This window comes from Lontra canadensis, unplaced genomic scaffold (genome assembly GCF_010015895.1).
Source record: "Lontra canadensis isolate GAN:19392208 unplaced genomic scaffold, GSC_riverotter_1.0 scaffold122, whole genome shotgun sequence".
NCBI classification, from domain to species: Eukaryota; Metazoa; Chordata; class Mammalia; order Carnivora; family Mustelidae; genus Lontra; species Lontra canadensis.
In genome coordinates, this window is record NW_022631116.1 from 3,192,582 (window position 1) to 3,214,279 (window position 21,698).

At 54.4% G+C, this 21,698-nt stretch overlaps 1 protein-coding gene across 1 annotated transcript; it reads left to right on the forward strand.

Annotated features, from left to right (window-relative positions):
* The first annotated feature begins 1,604 nt into the window (after positions 1-1,604).
* On the forward strand, positions 1,605-19,569 carry LOC116857313 (multidrug and toxin extrusion protein 2-like). The gene is made up of 17 exons (XM_032841292.1): positions 1,605-1,795; positions 2,509-2,610; positions 2,878-2,946; positions 3,686-3,834; positions 4,416-4,458; positions 7,406-7,450; positions 7,663-7,760; positions 8,224-8,321; positions 9,491-9,604; positions 10,333-10,400; positions 11,319-11,427; positions 12,089-12,164; positions 12,590-12,659; positions 17,428-17,560; positions 17,641-17,735; positions 18,164-18,260; positions 19,333-19,569. Exons 1-17 carry the CDS (start codon positions 1,643-1,645, stop codon positions 19,551-19,553), a joined length of 1,740 nt encoding a protein of 579 aa, XP_032697183.1. The 5' UTR covers positions 1,605-1,642; the 3' UTR covers positions 19,554-19,569.
* The last annotated feature ends 2,129 nt before the right edge of the window (positions 19,570-21,698 follow it).

The following is a 21,698-nucleotide window of genomic DNA, read 5'->3' on the forward strand; positions in this document are numbered from 1 at the left end:
CCAAGTCATGGGGCTTCATGGTCCTGTTCCCCCAGGGCTGAACTGTGTGGTGTGTGTTGTCAGAGGCCCAAGGGGATGTGGGGACAGGAACCCCCTACCTCCGCCACCGCTGCTCTCTGCTCATAATATCGCTGGGCAGCTTGGAGAGGGGAGCTGACACCCCCACCCCCGAGCGTTTACCTCCCTGCAGGAGGGTGCCAGGGCCTCTGAGATGCTGCTCAACTCCACCTTGGTTGCCTTGGCTGGAGTCCCAGTACACCAGGCACGGAGGCTGGGTCTGCAGCCTGCCAGACCGTTTTCTGGAAATCTTGGCAACCTCTGTCATCTGGGAGCATTTTGAAGATTCTAGATCCTGAAACGCCCCACCTGGACGAGGCCGTTCCCACTGCGCCCCTGTGCCTGAGGCAGCACCCACATGGCCCCTGGGCCCTAGTCCCTGTTCCTAACACCCCAGGCCTGGACCCCAGACACACTGGGGCCTGAAAGCAGTGTGGGAAAGAAGGGCTTTATCCAGAGGGAAATGTAGGCATTATTGGCTTATGTAAGAATCCTGGGAAACGTTTGTGGGAATGGTTGTGGGAATGGTTTTGAGGACCAAGTCACTTCACAGCCGCAGGAGTGGGGGAGAGGGCCTAGACTGGCGGGACACCCCGGTCTGGGGACAGCAGGTGTCACCTAACAAAGACCTCCTCACCCCCACCCCTGAGGCTCAGGTGCCCGGGAATGAAGGAAAAGGTTTTGGTCACCCTTTCAAGAGTCAAAGCCAAACCAGCCCAGAAAGGTGAGAAGATCTGGAAAAGGCATCACAGGAGCCACAACGTATCGTAGCCCCAAGCCACACAGCCCATGGCCCTGCCTTGTTCCGGTCACACGCTAATCACTGCAACGTTAATAAAATGTCTCCTTGCTCCTCTTTGTCAGTGGCAGCTAGTTTTGCTGTGTCATGTGGGGGTTGTAGAAATTCGCACTAGGCGCTCGACAGAATGGGGGCAGGAAGAGCGGTCGCCCAGGTTGCCGGGGTGCACAGAGTGGCGGAGCATTTGGGAGTCTGAGTGAAGCAAGGGTCTGCGTGTGCGTGGGGAGAGGGGGGAGCAGCGTGCGCTCCAAAACCTTGTTCGTTTGCATCCTGACCCTTCTCTCTTCCCTCTCCTCCTCTCTCCGTCCGGCTCCCACAGGGGCTGTGTCCTTGGGTCCTGCTGGCCGCTCCCTCCCTGCAGGGGTGGGTATGGGTGGGCGGTCTTCATTGCTCCATCTATGGAGCGGGAGTCATTTTGGGCACAGTCATGCCAGAGTATAAGATGCCCAGAGCCTTAGCCAGGCCGTCCCACACTCGCCCCCAGAACCCGCACACCCCCATAATGCCCCAAATCTCCTCCTGGGGCTTTGCAGCTGACCGCCCCGGGACAGCAGACCCAAGCCTCCCACAGACATCAGCCTGGGTGATCCCAGGTGCCTGGGTCTCCATGCCATCCTCCCCTGGTGACAGAGCCAGTGGGCTGGGCAACTGGACCATGGTGCCAGGAGACGGGACCTGTTCCATAGGTTGCTGCAGGGGCCCCTCCTCCTGTCCCTTACTCATTAGCCAGGCCACGAGGTGACATGGGGTTGGCTGGGCAAGGCTGGCTGAGGAGAGTGCCCAGGCATGCAGGACGGACAGCAGCCTGGTCTCGGAATGGACAGCGTTCAAGACACAGCCCCCCAAGACCGAGGGGGCTGTTGCCCTGTCCTCCGCAGGCTGGTCCCCATTGGCTTTGGGGCCGAGGTGTGGACGCTCTTCGTCCTTTCCGGACCCCTGGTAAGAGGGTGAAGTTGGGGGCGGGTAGGCGGTAAGGATAGGGGCTGGCCGCTGTCCAGATGTGATGGGGACTGTGCCAGGAGCTGCTCACATCCCTCCCCAGAAACTGCCCACGCTGACCATGTGCGGGCTGTACCAGGGACCACCGCCCAGAGCAGGTGACAGACAGCAGGACAGCTGTCCTCAGACAGTGCCTGGGGTGGTCGTTGGGCCTGACCTCGCTCAGCAGCCAGCAGCCCCGACTCCGAAGGGGCATGCATGTCCTCCTCCAGAAACACATGGGAAGGCCGGGTCAAATCCCTGGGATGACCAGTGAGACCCATTCATGCAAGGGTCTGCAGGCACCCCCTTGCCGTTTGCAGGGGGAAGAAGGGGTCATCTGCCCATTCTATTTCCAATGGGAAAATTGCTTTACTTTTTTTCTTCTCGCCATAAAGACTAATCAGTACACTCTCCTTACGAAAGTTCCAGACGAAATGGAAAGTTATAAGGACACTTCTCTCTAATCCCATCATCTGGACACAGCCGTTACTCAGCCCAGTATGAGGACTGACCAATGATTATGAACAACACCATGGGATTATGAGATGTTTGGGTTCAGTTCTCTGCGCTCTGGGCCGGTGGCCGTGTTTTTCGGTGGGTCTCTGGTGCGAGACCCCCTCAGTGTGGGGCTGGGCGGTGCAGGGCCCTTGACCCCGGCCACTGTCCCCCAGTTTTTGTTCCAGGTGCTGACCTTCATGATCCATGTCGTGAGTTCGGTGTTTTGCGGGCACCTGGGCAAGCTGGAGCTGGCGTCAGTGACCCTCTCGGTGGCCGTGCGTATAGCCGGACCATGTGGGGACGCCCCATCCCCCCATCCTCCCCCCCCCCACCGAGATACAGCAGGAGGGCTGATGGCTGTATTCACAGCTGGGACTGGGGAGGAAGGGTCTTGGCCAGTGTCACACAGCAGGTGCAGGCAGGGCCTGGGCAGGAAGGGGGTCTCTGGCTCAGCCCCCAGACACCGGGTGCCCCCCTGGGTTCCCCTCCTTCGGCCCCCTGTCCCTGACCAGCCCTGTGTTCTCTCCCATGCGCGGTTCCAGTTTGTCAATGTCTGTGGAGTTTCCATAGGATTGGGCTTGTCCTCAGCATGTGACACCTTGATGTCCCAGGTAGGTGGGCCTCCGGGAGCCAGGCAGGAGGGCGCCCACTGAAGGCCCTTCAGTAACCCCTGGCTCTGGGAGCCCATCAAAGAGACCCCGGGGACAGCTGCTCCCGGCCCACCTGCAAGGACCGCAATGCTATCAGGGACACGACCCATCAGAAAGAGTCTGAGAGCCGTGGAGGGAACGGGATAGAGGTCATTCCCTGACCTCAGGTGTCAAATGCAGAGGGTTCACCTGTGGGAACCCTCCCGCCCTCGGAGGCCAACAGCTCAGGGGGGCTCAGCTTTCCTAGGGAGAGGGGTCTGGACTCACAGTGGACCTGGGGACCTAGGCTTGGTCCTAGCTGCCACTTAGCATCATGGAGCCTTGACAGATGTTCTCGGAGCTTCCCTTGCTCTAGCTGTGTTCGGGAGAATGAGGCCCTCCTTGGTAGGGGCTTTTGAAGACCTGGGGACAAGGGGTAGACAGAGGCTGGCCACAGGGCCTGGTGTGGAGCTAGTGCTCGGTAAATACCGCTGTTGTAATTCTGCGAGCAGGCTGAGCCCAGAGGGGCCCCTCCAGGCTGTAATCAGGGGGTGCCAGACACCCGCTCCTCAGGCCTGGCCAGCTGCCAACAGTGTCCTGGGTCCATCCCCACAGCACTAGCGCGGCTAGGAGGTTGACGCCCTGGCTGGCCTCCCCCAGGGGCCAGAGGGCAGGTACAGAAGGTATGGGCAGCCTGACCCAGGACTGAGCTGTTTTGCAGAGCTTCGGCAGCCCCAACAAGAAGCACGTGGGGGTCATCCTGCAAAGGGGAACCCTGGTTCTCCTTCTCTGCTGCTTCCCCTGCTGGGCCCTCTTCCTCAACACCCAGCAGATTCTGCTGCTCTTCCGGCAGGACCCAGCCGTGTCCAGGTACGGCTTGGCTTCTGCCGGGACTCCCTAAAGAGGACCACTCCCTAGCGCACCCCCACCCCCACCCTTGCTTCTCTGGGTCGCCAGCAGTCACAGGTGCAGCTTGTAGGGGGAAGGTTCCAGGATCCCCGCATTCCCATCTCTCCCTTCCTGGCATGCTGCTCCAGCTGAGGCCAGCAGGGGGCAGACACGAGGCCAATTTTAATTTGGGAGAAAAGGAGAAAAGAGAAGGTATTTGCATTTGTGCCCCCACTTGGGAATACCTTGTTCGTTTTGTAGGACGTGCACTTCATTTGCTTCTAGATTGATGAACTCTCTGCTTCTCCCCGCCCCCTCTTACACACCGCATGTGACTTCCAATTGAAGTTACCCAGCCACGTCGGCCCCATGGTTAGGACCTTGGACCCTCCCACCCCTCCTGGAACCTTCCTAGCACATAGTAGTGGCACCCTGTGAGGTAGAGGCAAAGGTTCTCCTCAAACCTGGGGCGCCCAGAGTGCTCCTCGGGCAGCCTCCCAGTCCCCGCCCCTGTTGCGGAGGGCACAGCCCAGACGGCTCTGGACCTTCTGGCTCTCTTGCAGGCTAACCCAGGAGTATGTGCTGATCTTCATTCCGGCACTTCCGGTAAGTGCCTCTGGCTGGCGAGCCTGGAGGAGGGTGGACTTCCACTCCCTTAGATTCTGGCTGTTTGCTCGATCATGCTTTTCCCTGCTCATCCATGCTTTTCCATGCTGTATGCTGGGAAGGCCCATGAGCCCACAGCCACTGAGGCCAGCGGAAGGCGAGAGGGGAATCTGGGTCTCCTTCCAGTCCATTTAAGATTGCCCATTTAAGAAGTAGCATGTTTTCTGATTAGAAAACCTTTCATTGGAGAAATTGTGGGAGGCGTGGAAACTAAACATTTTAAATCACCTCTGGTCCTGCCTCCCAGAGAGAATAAAGGGTAATCACTCTTTCCAGGGTTATTTCTGTTCGCTGGGCACACCTGTGGTTGAAAAGAGGGTCCATGTGTAACTTATATTGTACCCTGCTTTTCCCCTTTCCGATATGTTGTTATTCTCTGGATATGATTATAAATAGCCTTCCGCATCCATTTTGAAGGCTATGAAGCCCCCTCTAGTGCTGCCACAATGTGTTGACCAGTCCCTTTCTGGCAGGCATTTTGGTTGTTTCCAATACTCACTATTGGAAAGAAGAGTGTGATAAACACTCTTACAGAAAAATCTTCCTGGGGGCACCTGGGTGGCTCAGTGGGTTAAGCCTCTGCCTTCGGCTCAGGTCATGATCCCAGGGTCCTAGGATCGAGCCCCCCATCGGGCTCTCTGCTCAGCGGGGAGCCTGCTTCTCCCTCTCTCTCTCTGTCTGCCTCTCTGCCTACTTGTGATCTCCGTCTGTCAAACAAATAAAAAAAATATTAAAAAAAAGAAAAAGAAAAATCTTCCTGAACATCTGTAACGATTTCCTTCGGGTGCTTTATGGAAACTGGAGTTGCTCTGGCAATGGCTTTTGATACTAATCGGTACCCATTCTCCCCCACTAGCAACACTCTTGTGAGTGCAGAGTATTGTTACTAACATTTTTTTTCCGATCCAAAATAGTTGTCACAGGCGTTTAATTGCTAATGAACCTTTTTTTATGTCTTTATTGATCATTTTGTTCTTCTGTGAACTGTCCATTCCCTTTGCTTATTTTAGTGGATTCATCTTTTTTTTTTTTAAAGATTTATTTATTTATTTTAGAGAGAGAGGGAGGGAGGAAGGGGCAGAGGGAGAGAGGGAATCTCAAGCAGACCCTACCCCTCCCCCCAACTGAGCACAGAGCCCGACGCAGGCTTTGATCTCACGACCCTGATATCATGACCTGAGTGGAAACAGGAGTGCAATGCTTAATGGACCAAGCTACCCAGGAGCTCCTGGGTCAAACCTTTTCTACTTATTATAACTCTTGTTAACTAATAACCCTTTGTCCTATATGGCACACACTTTTTTCATTTTTTAAGCTTGTCACTCGCCTTTTAATTTTTTAGTATTTTTGGACTAAAGAATTTCTAATGTATACATAACAGATCCATAACCCTCTTCTTTATGGGGTCTTTGATGAGTTTAAAAACACTTACTCCCCTGTCATTGCAAGATTATATAAACATTTGCCTCTGTGTGGTCTTTGAGCCTTCCTATGGTTTTTATTCTTATCCTTAAGGTTCTAATCTAGCTAACAAACTTTAACTAGGACTCATGATTGCGTATTCTCTCCTTTCTCCATTAATTTATTAAATACCAGCTAAGCAGGGCATCTCGTCAAGTCCGTTTCTGAGATTTCCGGCCAACCCCAGTGGTCGGTATGTCTGCTCAGGAATCCACTGCTACCCTCTTTGATTTGTTGAGGCTTAGCGAGACATAGTGACTGGCGGGAGGTGGTGGGTCGGGGATGGCATCCTTGGAACGACAGCACTCCTTTAGCATCTTGCCAGACAGGGCCAGTGGGGCTGGGCCAGGGGAAAACATCCTATAATGTTATCACTATAGCAACTCCTTTATCAAATTAAGCAAGTCCCTCCCATAAAATGTTGCTGTAAAATTGACCAGTAAAGCAATAATAAAAGTGCCAAGTATCATTTACATAATGCTTACCTAACACTTGGCGTGCTTAAACGTGCCATTTACTGTTTTGTGAGCATCTGATGTTATTATAACTTCACATATATATGTAGAGATGAATATGCAGTATTCACAGAGATGATTATGCCCATTGTAGATGAAGAAACTGAGGCCCAGAGAGGTTAAGCAACTTGCCTAAGATCACACAGCTCATGAGAAAGCAGAGCCAGCACTTGAACGCAGGCAATCTAGCTCCGGCTCCTTGCTCTTAAGCATTGGGCTATACTGAAGTGAACCAGAGGCCTAAGGGAAGGGATAGGGCAGGAGGGCACAGGCCCAGGGCCAGGCTTTGACAGAGGACAGAAGAGGGGCGGGAACGGAGCCCCCAGCACACATGCCCTCTCTGTCCTCCTGCCACCCTGTGGGGACTTGAGCCTACTCAATCAGGACTACTGATGGCCACCCTGCTCAGCCCCCCTCTCACCCCCTACCAGCCCGAGGCCACTCCCCCCAGATTATTGTTTTCAGCAGCTGGAGCCAGGCTCAAGGGTGGTCACAGCCTGTGGGTCGGGGCTCTGCTGGGTGATTCTGTGCGCCGGCCCCTGGATGGCCTCCCTGAGCTGATGGATGGTCAGGGTCAGCAGCCCGGAGCTCTCTGCCAGATGCTCGGCCTCTTACACAAGCCTGCGGAGCTGTGCTCTGTTGGAGCCAACCCTCCCTACCTATCTGTCCCTCTCTGCGGCCAAGCAGGAGCCCCGAGGGGGCTTTTATCCTCCTAGGCAGGGCGAAAGCACCCGAGATGGCTCAGCGGGCTTCAGCCCACCCCAGGGGGCCCCGGGCACACTTTGGTGAAGTAAGAGCACCATACTCAGGTATCAAAGAAATTCCTGTTGATGGTCATCTCGTGCTTTGAGATAGTCATTGTTTATCTGTGTGTCTGGTTTTTTGTTTTGTTTTGTTTTTATTTTACACAGGCATTTTTCCTTTATGTCCTGCTGGCAAAATATTTACAAAATCAGGTACAGCTCTCTGGCTAGAGGGATGACCCCTGGTCCCAGCACACTGCCCCATTCCAATGGGAAGGGGTGCCTGGGGCTTTTCTGCATGATCTCTGAGCCTGATCAAGGCCCAGCAAGGAGCTGCATGGCCCCGGCCTCTTTCCAACCCCTGGATATGCCTGGGCTGGGCCACACCCCTCGCCCCTCCCCCCCACCCCCTTCATTTATTTCAGGGAATCGTCTGGCCCCAAGTCTTCAGTGGCATTGTGGGCAATTGCATCAATGGCTTGGCCAACTACATCCTGGTTTCCATGCTGAGACTGGGGGTCAGGTGAGCTCTGGGACTGGGGGGCTTCAGGGGCCCCATCAGGGACCACTGTCCCCCAGGCACCCCACCCCTGAGTGGGGCGGATCAATCACCATCCTCACCTCACGAGAACCACAGGGGCTGCCTCAGTCATCCAGAAGTGGGGTGTCATGAGGAATTGGGGGTCCTACTGGTCCCTCAGATTCTGGGGGACTCCTCACCAAGGAGAAGAGGAGAGGAGCCCTCTTCATCCGTGCCCCAGCCCACCAGGAAAGGCCGAGAGTGGAGACTTGGCACGGTGACTCCAGGGACTCTGTCGTCATGGTGCCTACGGCACTAGAGAGTCCTGTGGCCGATCCCGGGATGGGGATGCTAGCTGAGCCATGCCTGGGCCCCCTTCCCCTCCATGCTGGCTCAGCAGGGGAGCCCCAACCCCCAGGGCCAGAGTTGGACATTGGCCCTAGCCCTGCTCTCTCTCCTTTCCCAGGGGCTCCGCTTTCGCCAGCACTCTCTCCTTCTTCGTGCAGACCATCTTCCTCTTTCTCTACATTGTGCTGAAGAAGCTGCACCTGGAGACATGGGCAGGTGCAGGGGGCTGCCCTGCCTTTGGGGGGCTGAGCAGACAAGCAGCAGGCAGGCCCCTGGCATGGGCCCAGGATGTGCCATTTGGCAGGGGGACAGAAGACCCGGTCAGAGCCCCATTGGAGGGGCCCTATCTTCGGGCTTGCCTCCACGTCCCCTCAGGGCCTCCTTCCCTTTTGCTCTACCCCTCAGGACCCCGCCCCATCAAATGTGACATGGTACAGAGCCCTGCTGGGGACAGCCCCAGGGTGCTTTCTGGCCTGCTCCCTGATCTCAGGGTGAGGACACAGGGGAAATCCTAGGTGTCAGCAGCGGGCCCAGCGCCCGACATTTCTGACCCCAGTTAGACTTCCTGACACCTTATTATCCCCATTTTATTTACACAGATGAAACAGAGTGAGTTTAAACGATTTGCCCAAAATGCTAGAGATGGCACATGGTGGGCTGGACTCGAACCTGTGGCTATCTGAGCTTTCCTGCCTCCTGAAACTTAACTCTGCAAGACCGTAGGGTCCTCTTTCAGGCATTTCAAGACCAGCTCTGTGGCTGGGGCCTCAGTCACCGGCAGGGAGTCTGGGGTGCGCCCCCCTCCCCACCTCACTGTCCATGTCTGCACAGCCCTATCTGCCCTGAGAATCCTTTCGGCAACCTTGACCTCATGCCATCCTCCCAAGAACCCTTCCAGAGAGGCAGGGCAAAGACAACTCAAAATTTCAGATGAGGAAATGGAGCCCAGAAAGTGCAGGGTAGCTGCCCAAGATCCCGCAGCCGTGTTGCAGGCAGAGTGGGGACTGTCACCCGCGCCCGAGGCTCCCATCCCAAGCCTCCCTGTGGTTCCCCTGTGTGAGCAGGTGCCCCGCCCGGCATCGTCCTCCCGCACCACACGGTCCCTGGACCGGCTGGCACGCCCCATGCAGAATGCGAAGTGCCTACACCTGCTGAGTGGAGCCCGGGAGTGGGCGGAGCCCGGGAGTGGGCGGAGCCAGCGGTCCGCTGGGGCTCCTGCAGTGGGCGGGCATGCGCCTGGCACACCCCATGCAGAATGCAAAGTGTCTACACCTGCTGAGCTGAGCCGGGAGTGGGCGGAGCCAGAGGCCTAAGGAGGCTCCTGCAGTTAGCAGGCATGCGCATTGGCTCCCCGCCGGGCTCCTGATAGGGGCTTCTGTTCCTAGGCTGGTCCAGCCAGTGTCTGCAGGACTGGGGCGCCTTCTTCTCTCTGGCGATTCCCAGCATGCTCATGGTGTGCATCGAGTGGTGGGCCTACGAGATCGGGAGCTTCCTCATGGGTACGTGGACGAGCATGGCTCAGAGAACCGTGTGCGCATCTCCGAAACCTTCTCCACAAGCGGGCGGTTCAGCAGCCTGGCCCAGGCTGGGCCTGTGGCTCTCTCATATCCCCTATGAGGTCGTGAGCTCCCTGAAGGCAGGCCTGAGCCTTTCATGTCAGGACCCCAGCACCGCCCAGCAAAAGGCCTAGAAGCCAGCAGGTGCCTGGGGCTAGGTGGTTGAGTCTGTGAGGGAGCAAGGGACTGAACTAGCAGGGGTGTGACACGCGTGTTCTCATCAGAACACCCAGGGCGGCGTCCACACACCCTGAGAATCAGGCCTGTGCAAGAATGGCCCGGGGAGACCTTCTGGGCCAGTCCTTGCCCCCCATTTAGACAGGTAAATTGAGTCCCAAGAACAAGAAACTGTCCAGAGTCGCACAGAGCTGCACAGTGGCAGGGCTGGGACCCAAACTCGGCTCTCCTGACCTTGGCCCAGGTCTCTTTCTCTCACTCGCCATGCTGAGGTACACCAAGGACTGGAAAGTCAAACCGTACAGGCAACAGCCTCCAGAAAATTCCACTGGGATTTTCCTGGAAGGCTGAAGGCCAGGAAGGAACATCTTCCATTGCAAATCTACCCTTGGAAATCATTTGCCCGTCAGCGTCCAAAGCCTGATCTCTTAGCCGTCCCCAGGGCTGGGTGCTGTGTGCCCCCCACCTCCGGTCCCCCCCATTCCCCCCCGCAGGCCTGATCAGCATGCTGGACCTCTCTGGCCAGGCCATCCTCTACGAGTTGGCCACCATAGTCTACATGGTGAGTCTCTTCTGGGGGCACCTTCGCCACACCCTCCATGCTGTCCTGGCCTCCTTGATGGCCTGGAGTGTCACAGAAGAGAGGCAGGCGGGCGGTCACCCTAAGGGCCATCTCTATGTCCTGAGGGACCCTCCTCGACCCTCTGTGCCCATTCAGGTCTGGAACCTGCTGGGCCAGCTGCTCCACAGGTGGTAATACTGAACTAAAAGTCGTGTTAGAATTTTTTTAAATGATCACCATTTAACAATGGGGGAAATTTCACATGGTAAAATTTTTGCATTCTCTTGAAAAATGGGACATTCCCTTTAGCGGTGGGCCCACACTCCCGGCATTCCCCAGTCAGCAAGAGCTGGGTGATCGCATTCCCTCGTTGTGCTGGTGGCAGGGGCAGGGGACCTCCCTGTCTCCCACCACAGTCCCCATTGCTCTCCCACAGAGATATGAGTTGTCCCTTGTCACTCAGGTGTGTATCTGCCAGCCTCCTGCGGACAGGCAGTCTGCGACCCCGGGCTTAAGGAAATGACTCACAAAAGTCTACACTTACAGCACTCATGTATAAGGGACTTTATTTTACAAATGGTTTCCACAAAACTTGTTTTTTCTGGCATACCTAAGACCACAGCTGCCTCTGAAAAATGTGTTTACTCACGAGTCGCCTTGTGACATCTTCTGGAGAGGGTGGGGACGGCTGGCTGGCTCAGGGCATCCCCAGCCCCTCTCCCCACCGCAGCCGGACAGCCCTCTCTTCTCATGCCGCTACCCAGGGACCCGTCCTGTCTTCTTTCTCTTCTCCCTCTTGGCCTGGGTTAGAGGGTGGGAGGGGTGCTCCACCCCAGCCCCGGCCTCTCCCTGGCTCAGGACCCACCCACCCCGTTCAGGTTGGCTCCACTGACCGCCCCTTGTTACCTGTGATCCCAGATTCCCCTGGGGCTCAGCAACGCGGTCTGTGTCCGGGTGGGGATGGCCCTGGGAGCCGCGGACACTGCCCAAGCTAAGCGGTCAGCCATCTCCGGCATGCTTTGCACAGGTGGGTAGAGTCCTCTGGGGGTAGTGGGGAAGGGTCTTGGAAAGTTGGAGCCCCGGGGCAGGGGAGAAACCAGCCCCACTGCCCCCCCCCCCCCCCCCGGAGCAGCCCCTCTGGAGCTGAGTTGACACAACTTTCCAGCCCTTACCTTAGTGTGTGACCATGTGAAGTCCCTTCCTCCCCAGGCTTCTCCCTCCAGCTGTCCAGGGCCCTTTTGCAAATTTGCCCTCCCAGCACCCCCAGGAGCTTGGGGGCCTGCCCACCCCCCACCCCCGCCCCTGGCTGAGCCAATCTTCTGTCCTCCTCCTGACTTTCTGTGGAGAGTGGCGGTTCTCAGATTTTCGGCGGCATTAGAATCGGCCTGAGGGCTGTGTCAGTCCACACACCACCGGGCTTTCCCCCACAGTTTCTGATTCAGGAGGTCTGGGAGGAGGGGGGCCCGAGAACCCACACTGTGAACAAGTTACCAGGGGATGCAGAAGCCCCTGGTCCAGAAAGCCCACTTGGAGAACCAGAAGAGGAAGGACAGTCCCTCCCTTGTCGTGCCTTGAGGGGTCCTCAGCTGGGCTCCTCTGTCGATTGGGGTGGGGGTGGGGTGGGGCGCTTGGGGTGGGGGTAGGGTGGGGTGCTTGGGGACAAATGTACTTCCTTTTGTCTCTTCCAGTTGGGACCTCGCTGGTTGTGGCCATACTGCTGAGCCTCCTGAAAAACAAACTGGGGCATATTTTTACAAATGATGAGTAGGTAATCAGTTCTCTTCACTCACTTCTGGGAAATGCCAGAGTGGCTGGCGGCTGGCCCTCAGGGTCGCATGGCTGACTGGCTTGGCACTGGGTCCAGAGGAAGTGGGACTCGCCCGGACTTTGCTCTCACTGGGAGGAAGCTAGTTAGCAGCCGGCTCTGCTTCTGTCCCCGGACCGCAGCATCCGTCACCTACTTGGACACGATGCCGAGCGGAGGGCGGTAGGAGAGTGGGAGGGATCGCTCTTCTGGAGTTTAAGAACACAGACGAACATGCAGGAACTCAGCACCAGGAATGTCAGGTTCATCTGGGGCCATTTTTTCTCTCCTGATCCTTTTTAGGAGGTGGTAGAACAGAGGGGAGATAAGAACATGGTCATGCCCTAAATCTCCTCACGAATGTTCTCCCCTGTGTCTCCTGCAGAGAAGTCATCACACTGGTGAACAAGGTCCTGCCGGTTTATATCGTCTTTCAGCTGTTTGAGGCCGTCTGTGTAAGTACTGCCCTGGTGGGAAGCCTGACCCCCCCCAGTCCAAGTCCAAGTTCATGCGCGCTCCCTGAGGCCTCCATGGGATGTCAGGATTAACTCATTGAAACAGGTAAAGGGCTAACTGTATACAGGAAATGCCCAAAACCTTGGCTCGGATTAATTCTATTGTTATTCAAAACAATGACTCCCCTTCGCTTCAGCCTTCCAACTAGTCAAAAGACAATGGAGATTAGCGAGAAAGATTGCACCAGCATTAACTCCCTCACCCCGTTCTGGAGCAAAGGGACCTGAGAGGGAGGGAGTCACCCCAGAGTACTGAGGGACCCGAGTATTCTGCATCTCTGAGTGCTACGAGACGGGTCCCATTTAGTGCAGATCGGAATTACATGAATTTTTAAGAGCGTCACATTTGAAAAAAAGAAAAAGAAAACACTAATGTCTCCTTTTAGAAGCAGAGTTTGGAACCCTGTATCTTCTACCTCACATCTTGAGTTCTTTTAGCCTGTGACTTTGTTACTCATTTGAGTAGTCTGTGTGTGTGGATTCCTTTAAGATACTCGTATAGAATCAGGTCTTCTGGGAATCAAGAGTTTTATTCCCCCTTTCCACCTGGCTGGAACTTGACTCCAGTATGAGGGATACACACAGAGCCTCTCTATGCCTTGCTCCCAACATTAGGGCAAAAGGGTTCAGTCTTTCAGCATGAAATGTCTTCTGTAGGATATAAATGCCCTTCATCAGGCTGAGGAAGATCCCTTCTGCTCCTAGTCTGTTAAAACATTTTCTCATGAACGGTGTTGGGATTTTCTAGAATGCCTTTCCTATGTCTATGGAGATAATCAAGTGACTTTTGTCCCTTATTTTGTCAATATGATAGAATCACATTAATTGATTTTTAAAAAATGTTACACCTTGCAGTCCTGTGATAAGGCCCTCCCCACCATGCCCTAGATCTTGTTATCTATTGCTGAATTTGGCTTGGCAAATTGGCTTAAGATTTTGCATCTACATTCATGAAGGATGTTCATCTGCTAATTTTTATCTCTTTTTTTTTAACATTTTATTTATTTGAGAGCGAGAATGAGAGAGAGAGAGAGCATGAGAAGGGGGAAGGTCAGAGAGAGAAGCAGGCTCCCCACTGAGCTGGGAGCCCGATGTGGGACTCGATCCTGGGACTCCAGGATCATGACCTGAGCGGAAGGCAGTCGCTTAACCAACCGAGCCACCTAGGCACCCTAATTTTTATCTCTGCGATCTCTTCGTCTACCTTTGGTGTCAGGGTAGCACCAGCCTCACGGAATGATTCTGAAAGTGTCCTCTCCTCCTAGGCTTTCTGAGTTTGGGAAGGATTAGCGTTATACCTTCTTTAAATATATTTAAGCCCTTCTGGGCCTGAGCTTTGGTCAGAAGGTTTTTTAATTAATTCCATTTATTTATTTGTTACAGGTCTCTTCACTTTCTACTTCTTGCTGAGTTATTTTCAGTAATCGGTGGCCTCCTAGTCGTTTATTCATTTCAACTAAATCTGTCTAGTTCTTCGGGACAAAGTTACTCACCATGTTTCCTTATCATCCTTTTCTCTAGGGTCAGTGGTTACGTCCCTTCTCTCATTCCTGATTTTGTTGATTCGTGTCTTCCCTTTCTTACTTTCTTAGTCTTATTTTACCAAGGTCGACTCCTTGGCAAGTGTTTGTCAGTTGTTGTGGATCTTTTTTTTTTTTTTTTAAGACTTTATTTATTTGATAGAGATCAGAGATCAGAGAGGCAGACAGAGAAAGAGGAGGAAGCAGGCTCTCCGCTGAGCAGGGAGCCTGATGTAGGCTCAATCCCAGGACCCTGAGATCATGACCTGAGCTGAAGGCAGAGGCTTTAACCCACTGAGCCACCCAGGCGCCCCAGCTGTTGTGGATCTTATCAAAGAACTAGGGTTTGGGGTTTCGTTGATTTTCGGTTATTTTTCTGTTGTCTGTTTCAGCGATTTCCATTCTCATCATCATTATTTCCACCCTCCTGCATTATTTCCATATGGTTTTGCCCTTACTAGTTCCTTAGGGTGGAATATTAGGCTCTCAATTTTTTTTTAATTTTTAAATTTTTTTATTAACATATAATGTATTATTAGCCCCAGGGGTACAGGTCTGTGAATCGCCAGGTTTACACACTTCCCAGCACTCACCATAGCACATACCCTCCCCAATGTCCATAACCCAACCACCCTCTCCCTACCCTCCTCCCCCCGGCAACCCTCAGTTTGTTTTGTGAGATTAAGAGTCTTTTATGGTTTGTCTCCCTCCGATCCCATCGTTTCATTTATTCTTTTCTGACCCCCCAAGCCCCCCACGTTGCATCTCAACTTCCTCCTATCAGGGAGATCATATGATAATTGTCTTTCTCTGATTGACTTGTTTTGCTAAGCATAATACCCTCTAGTTCCATCCACGTCATCTCAAATGGCAAGATTTCATTTCTTTTGTTGGCTGCATAGTATTCCATTGTGTGTGTGTGTGTGTGTGTGTGTGTGTGTGTGTGTGTGTATAAAGAAGATGTAGTGTATATATATATCTTCTTTATCCATTCATCTGTTGATGGACATATAGGTTCTTTCCATAGTTTGGCTACTGTGGACATTGCTGCTATAAACATTTGGGTACACATGCCCCTTCGGATCACTACATTTGTATCTTTAGGGTAAATACCCAGTAGTGCCCTTGCTGGGTTGTAGGGTAGCTCTATTTTCAACTTTCTGAGGAACCTCCATGCTGTTTTCCAGAGTGGCTGCACCAGCTTGCATTCCCACCAACAGTGTAGGAGGGTTCCCCTTTCTCTGCAACCTCACCAGCATCTATCATTTCCTGACTTGTTAATTTTATAGGCTCTCAGTATGAGGCCTTCCTTCTTTTTGGATCTAGGCATTTAAAGTTACACATCTCTAAGCACTATGTTAGTGGCATCTAATTCATTGGCTATGTTGTTTTACTTTGCATTCCAGCTATCTTACAATTTCTCCTGTTCTTTACTCTTTGACCCACAGGTTTAGAAGCGTATTAACTCCCCCCCCCCCAAAAAAAAAGCACAGAAGTGTGTTACCTTCCAATATTCGGGGTGAGAGCTCTCAGATTTCTTTCTTTGTCGGTGTCTCTAATTTAATTGTCGTGTGCTCTGGCACAGACCCATCCCGGAGAATGTTGCGTGTGTGACCTTTCCCCATGGCCTGTTGTTTTATTTGGGAATTTGCCTGGGGGGCTTCTGTGACTCCCATCTCCTCTACAACCTGCAGCTATCTCTCGACTCAGTTTGGTTTTCCGGGTTTTTCTCCCTTCAATTTTAGGCTTGGCTTCCTTGGCGCTGGAGAGGAGGGGACAGTAGGTAGTGGCAGTGGGCCCTGGCCCGTCTTATGTGCTGGGCACTGGAGACTGTCCATGTCATTCAAAATGCTCTAAAGGGCTTTGCAGCCTTGGTACTATAACATTTCAGATGGATAATTCCTTGTCGTAAACCTCCTTTAGCAGCATTCCTGGTCTCAACCCACTAGGTTCCAGTCACACACCCCTCCCCACCATCCCACACCATCTCCAGACATTGCCAAATGTCCCCTAGAGCCCGACAATGAGAAATACTTGTGCAGACCACATCATTCATCATTTGGGAGGAGTCTTTTTCTAACCCCAAAATACCCTCTATGTCACGATAGATAAAACATGAGTAACCCACAGGCCTCATTTCCAAGTTCAAGAGGCACCATCTCCCCTCCTGCACGCATTGCCTCTTTGCTCAAAGTGTAGCAAACATACCACAGAAACCGGCATATCCTTTACCTTAAGGGAAAGAAAAAGAACCAAGTGTCTGTGCATCAGACACATCGGACAAAACATGAACCGTGGCTGTAGTCCTTCATGCACTAGGTCGGGGATCAGGCTGGGAGGACGAGCCTAGAAAGATAAAGCTGAGCTAGTATTTTCCCCAGAGGAGTTTCTATAACAGGGGACACCTTTGCTTGCCCCATGTGGTTTCCAGAATCAGTCCCCCCACCCCAAAGATACCTCTCCATGTCCGAATCCCCAGGCCCGTGAAGGTCAGGTGGTAGGAGTGGACTTTGCAGATGGGATCACGTGAAGAAGGATCTAGAGCTGGGGCAGATGGTCTCAGATTATCCAGAAGACCCGACATGTAATCATGAGGGTTCTCGTAAGCGAGAGAGGGAGGCCCAGAGGCAGAAGGAAGACGCAAGCCAGACACACGTGGTGGTGTCACGCTGTCTGTGGGCTGAGAGCCAAGGAATGCAGGGAAGCCTCTCGAAGCTGCAAAGGGCAGGGAAACGGATTCTCCCCTCGGGCCTCCAGGAGGAACCTGCCCTGCCTTTTGTGCAACAAGACCCATTTGGGACTCATAATCTCCAGAGCCGGGAAACCGTGCCTGTGCCTTGTTCCATGTTGCTAATTTACTGGAATTTGCCACAGCAGCAGTGGGGTGGCCACCTGGCACAACTCCATGAGTGCAACTCTATGTGACATTGGTCCTGTTTCCTGGACCAGCTGGTGTTTGGTCACCGGCCCTACCTTGATTTTCTAGAGAGGTGGTCATGGTGTGGAGATGAAGATGGGGGGTATGACTTGCACCGACTCGGTCGTGGGGGAGTGGGGAGACAGGAGGGAACGAGAGCACTGTCCCGGCGCTGGCTGAAAGCAGGCCTTGCGACGGGAGTGGCTTAGAAGGGAGCTCCCGGCAGGAGGCCTGCCATCAGTGTCCCACCCCTCTCTGCCTCCCCTCCCAGTGCGTGTATGGCGGAGTCCTGAGAGGGACCGGCAAGCAGGCCTTCGGAGCCATTGTGAACGCCATCATGTACTATGTCATCGGTCTGCCCCTGGGCATCGTGCTGACCTTTGTGGTCAGAATGAGAATCATGGGTATGTGCTGCCAGGGAAAGTCAGAAGAGGCCTGGGGGGCCCTCGGACGCTCTGTCCCCATGGCTGCTTGTCTCCCGCAGGCCTCTGGCTGGGCATGCTGGCTTGTGGCCTTCTGGGCACTGTTGCCTTTGTTGTCTACACCGCCCGGATGGACTGGAAGCTTGCAGCAGAGGAGGTGAGCGAGCGGTGGGCCCTGGCCTGGCCAAGCGTGCAGACTGACTGCTCCCCCAAAGCGCTCAGGGCACGCGGGGGAGCAGCGATCTGGGGGGCTGAGGGGCTCGGAGAGGCCGCCTCGGCCTCCACATCTGCTCCTGATGCTGCGGGGGGACCCCAGACGGTGCCAGGGTGCTCTCCAGCCACAAGGAGAAGTGCACACACCGAAACCCTTAGCCAGCCCGAGCTGCTGGAAACCCGAACAAAAGCAAAGAGCTCAGTCAAACGAGGCTGAACCCAGACAGGTCCCTGAGCGTGTGGCCCCAGCCGAAGGCAGACGCGTAACTGACGGAGCCACCCAGGCGCCCCGAGATTACTGTGTGAAGGAAGGGCGCTGGCGAGGCCAGTGGTGATCGGGAGGCCGACCCAGGCAAGCTCTTGCTTTTGTAGGCTCAGAAACATGCGGGGCTGCAGAGCCCTGACGGCACGGTGACCGTGGCGACCACGGCCCCCCGACCCGGGCCTGCGAAAGCAGTCACGTCTTCAGGTAATGCTGCACCTAACAGGTCGGCGGGGCACACACCTGCCGGGGCCACACCGTTCTGGGTGGCCTTGCGTCTGGACCCCGGGCCAAGCGGGGACTGTGCAAGCCCAGCCCGCTGTTCCCCCTCTTGGCGCGGATGTCCCCTCCTAAATACTGGGGAGACGCTATTATCAATGAGTTAAGGGGCCCTGTGCGAGCTACTTCACCCCCTCAGCCCCGTGTGGTCATGACTATGGCCACGTTCTCAGATGAGGAAGGAGGGCTGAAAGCTTAGGCCTCTTCCCCGTGGTCCCGCTGCTGGAACAGGTGAGGTCGTCATTGCAGGGGCCAGTCAGACCCCAGAGCACGTTCTCCGCCCTGAAGGTCACATCCTGGCCCATGGCAGTTGGTCTCGGCAGGTTAGCCTGGCTGGACCAGCTTGGGAGCGGGGGACGGGGGGCACCTTCCCCTGCCCATCTGTCTGTGCCCCATCGGACAGGCGGGTGCCCCTGGTTTATATCCAGGGTCTCTGTGATGAAGAGGCGGCCTGGGTTCGAGGCCCGGGTGCCCTCCTAGCTCAGGCAGGCGTGGAGTGTGGGGCATGCGTGTATGCAGCCCAGAGGCCTCACTTATCTCCATGACCTCTTGGCATCCTGGGCTCTGCGTTCAGCAGCGCGGTAGGGGGCCAGCGGACTGAACTCGGGCAGCTTAGAGTGTGGCGAGAGACCACGGTCAGGTCCGACCGGGCATTCAACGTGCGCTCTGAAGACATGTGAACGTCACGCTCAGCACATGATCATGAGGCCGGGCTCGGATAGGAACCCCTTTAAGGTGATCTTAGCAGTAGCTTTCTCTATGCAGCAAACTCACGTGGCAAGAGGTTTTCCCACTTAACCACATCGTTTCCTCCTCTGATCCTGCTGTGGAGTAGATGAGGCCCATTCCTCTACGTTAAGGCACCGAGGCTGATTTATTAACTGTCACCCAGTGTAACGCACACAGCCAGGCCTCCTGGTTCTAAGGCCACCGCTCTCCCCCAGCCCCCCAGCCCCCCAGCCCCCCAGTCCCGCTGAGTTGGCTCCTGTTGCCTCTGCAGTGGCTATGGGGAACTCCCCAGGCATCACTTTGATGATGTATTCGAGGCCCGAGGGCCATGTGGACCTCTTCGGGACGCCGGAAGTAGCCCGAGCCCCGTCAGCCCCAGCCAGCCCCCTGTCAGTGAAACAGCTGCTCATCCGCCGCGGGGCCGCCCTGGGGGCGGTGTCAGCCATGCTGATGGTGGGCCTGGTCATCAGGTTCCTGACCACCAGACACTAGCCGTGCGGCTCGGAGCCAGAAAGGGAGCCAAGAGCGGCTGCCCCCCATCCCCCAACCCTGCCGCCCACACCTGCCTGCAAAAGCACCCATGGGACCCGGTGTGGGGGGTGAGGGCAGCTTGGACCACAGCTCCGAAAACCAGCCGCAGCCAGCGCCTCGTGTGAGAGCTTTCTCCAATCTGCTCCTGACAAAGCCATCCACCGACCCAAGAGAGAGCTGGGGCTGCTGCTAGAATTCAGTCATGTACAAGGCTTCCAACTGGGAGATTTCCAATCAAAACATGATCACAAAACACAGTCACCCAATTAAAAAGTACGTTATTTTCTAGGAGACTCTGGTGCCCGGGTCTGTTCACAAAGCCTTTGTGGCACGCCGAGACTGGGGCCAGTGGACCGTGTGTCTCTACCCCACACGCCCCTGCAGATCTGGGCGCCAGGAAACCCAGACAAGGCAGGTGGCTGTTCACAGACCCTCCTTTGCCTTTCCGCTGACCCTCTGTTCTATCAGCATCGCACTGATCACAGAACTTGAGAAGCGCTTGCTCTTACAGCAGGGACGGGGTACAGATGAGAGCAGCTGGACCCAGATCGCCAGGCCTCATGGCCTTGGGTGGAAGACAGTGCCGACCCCAATTCTAGGACACTTCTCCTGGAGGCCTGGGACTGCCAAACGTTTTCAGGCTCCGTGTGCCTCCAAAGTGGAGGCGGTCTGGCCTCCCCTGCCACACACAGACCCTTCGGATCAGGAGCTGTAAACGCACTCACAAATAAAATGAATTTATTGATCAGAGCCAATAGAAAAACCAAAAAGGAAGCAGAGAATGTAATCCCAGTTTGCAAGAGTCACTGTGAATTCGTGTTGTTGGACCCGGTGACACTCCAGGCCTCCCACTTCCCAGAAGGCGGAGATCCTCCTTGTCTGGGGGACACACATAACTTAGTGAGCTTCTGGCAAGCCAAGGAAGTGGCTGGGAACTGAACACAGAAAAGTAATGTCACCGTTTCCTTAAATGTGTTCTAAGATTACGAAGTTTTCAGAGCAAAGGGTTCCCTGCCCAAGTAAGTTTGGGAAACAACCCAGGCCAGCACCACAGATGTTCTACAGGCTGGAGACCCTCTAATATGGCTGCTTCCCAAATTCTGGTCGACAGGATGGGAGGCGGGATCAACTTTTGTGTAAAACCTTATGGGATTAGTGTTCTGGGCGGAGGCTTAGGAAACGCTTGTTTTAGATTAGCAAATGGGAATACGAGGGTAGAGCTGGAAAAAACGTATTTACTACCCAGGTATTTTAAAAAATAAAATGCCACAGGGGGTGCCTGGGTGGTGCTGTCAGTTGAGCGCTTGGCTCTCGATTTCTGCCCGGGTCACGATCTCAGGGTGGTGAGATCCAGCCCCGTGTTGGCTCTGTGCTCCGCAAGGTGTCTGCTGGAGAATCTCTTTCTTAAGCTCCCTCTGGCCCTCCCCCACAGCCTTCTCTCCCTTAAAAAGTAAAGCCTGAGAAAATCTTGGCTCAGAATTTGAGGAAGCAGGACTTAAAGTCGGTAATTACTACCTATGATAGATAAAGGCAAAAAAAGGATTTGTATTTGGGTGGGGGGAACTTAGGGCCAAAGAATTGTTTCCAAGGCCCTAAGAGGTTCTATGCGAAGATTGTCATTAAACTTCATGTCAGTTTTAGTAAATATAATGTATTTATTTTGAAACAGAATATACCAACAGACAAGCCAATAATTTAGTTGAACTAGAAATCAGAAGGTACAATTTAGTAGGCTAAATGAAAAATTCCACATGGATATTCTAAGATATTTTATGACAGATTATCCCGATGGACTAGCCTAGTGATGAGTTCTTGACACCTCATGCTGACATGAAGGTCCCATGCTGTCTGAGCGTGTGCAACCAAGCCGGTGACACATGCTCTGGGAGGGTGGGGCCCCTGCAGCCAGGAGTCCCCAAGGCCTGGCAGGGAGGTTGAGGTCTTTCCCACTGGGCTGAACCTCATCAGGTCTCCAGTCCCGGCCATCTCAAGAGAGCTCCCCTTCCTGTGCCCTCCGTCCTCTTCAGTGTGGCCAACTGCCACGGCAGGCAGTGGCTTTCCGTGTTAGGTCCTGAAGGCTGCACTTACTCAGGGATCTCTCTGAAG

What these genes read in the sequence shown, in the direction of transcription:
- LOC116857313 (XM_032841292.1), top strand. Translation starts at nt 1,643, where the DNA reads ATGCAGGACGGACAGCAGCCTGGTCTCGGAATGGACAGCGTTCAAGAC. An exon ending in TCTTCATTCCGGCACTTCCG is followed by an intron (nt 4,459 to 7,405) that starts GTAAGTGCCTCT and finishes TATTTTACACAG; the next exon opens with GCATTTTTCCTTTATGTCCT. An exon ending in AGCTGTTTGAGGCCGTCTGT is followed by an intron (nt 12,660 to 17,427) that starts GTAAGTACTGCC and finishes CTCCCCTCCCAG; the next exon opens with TGCGTGTATGGCGGAGTCCT.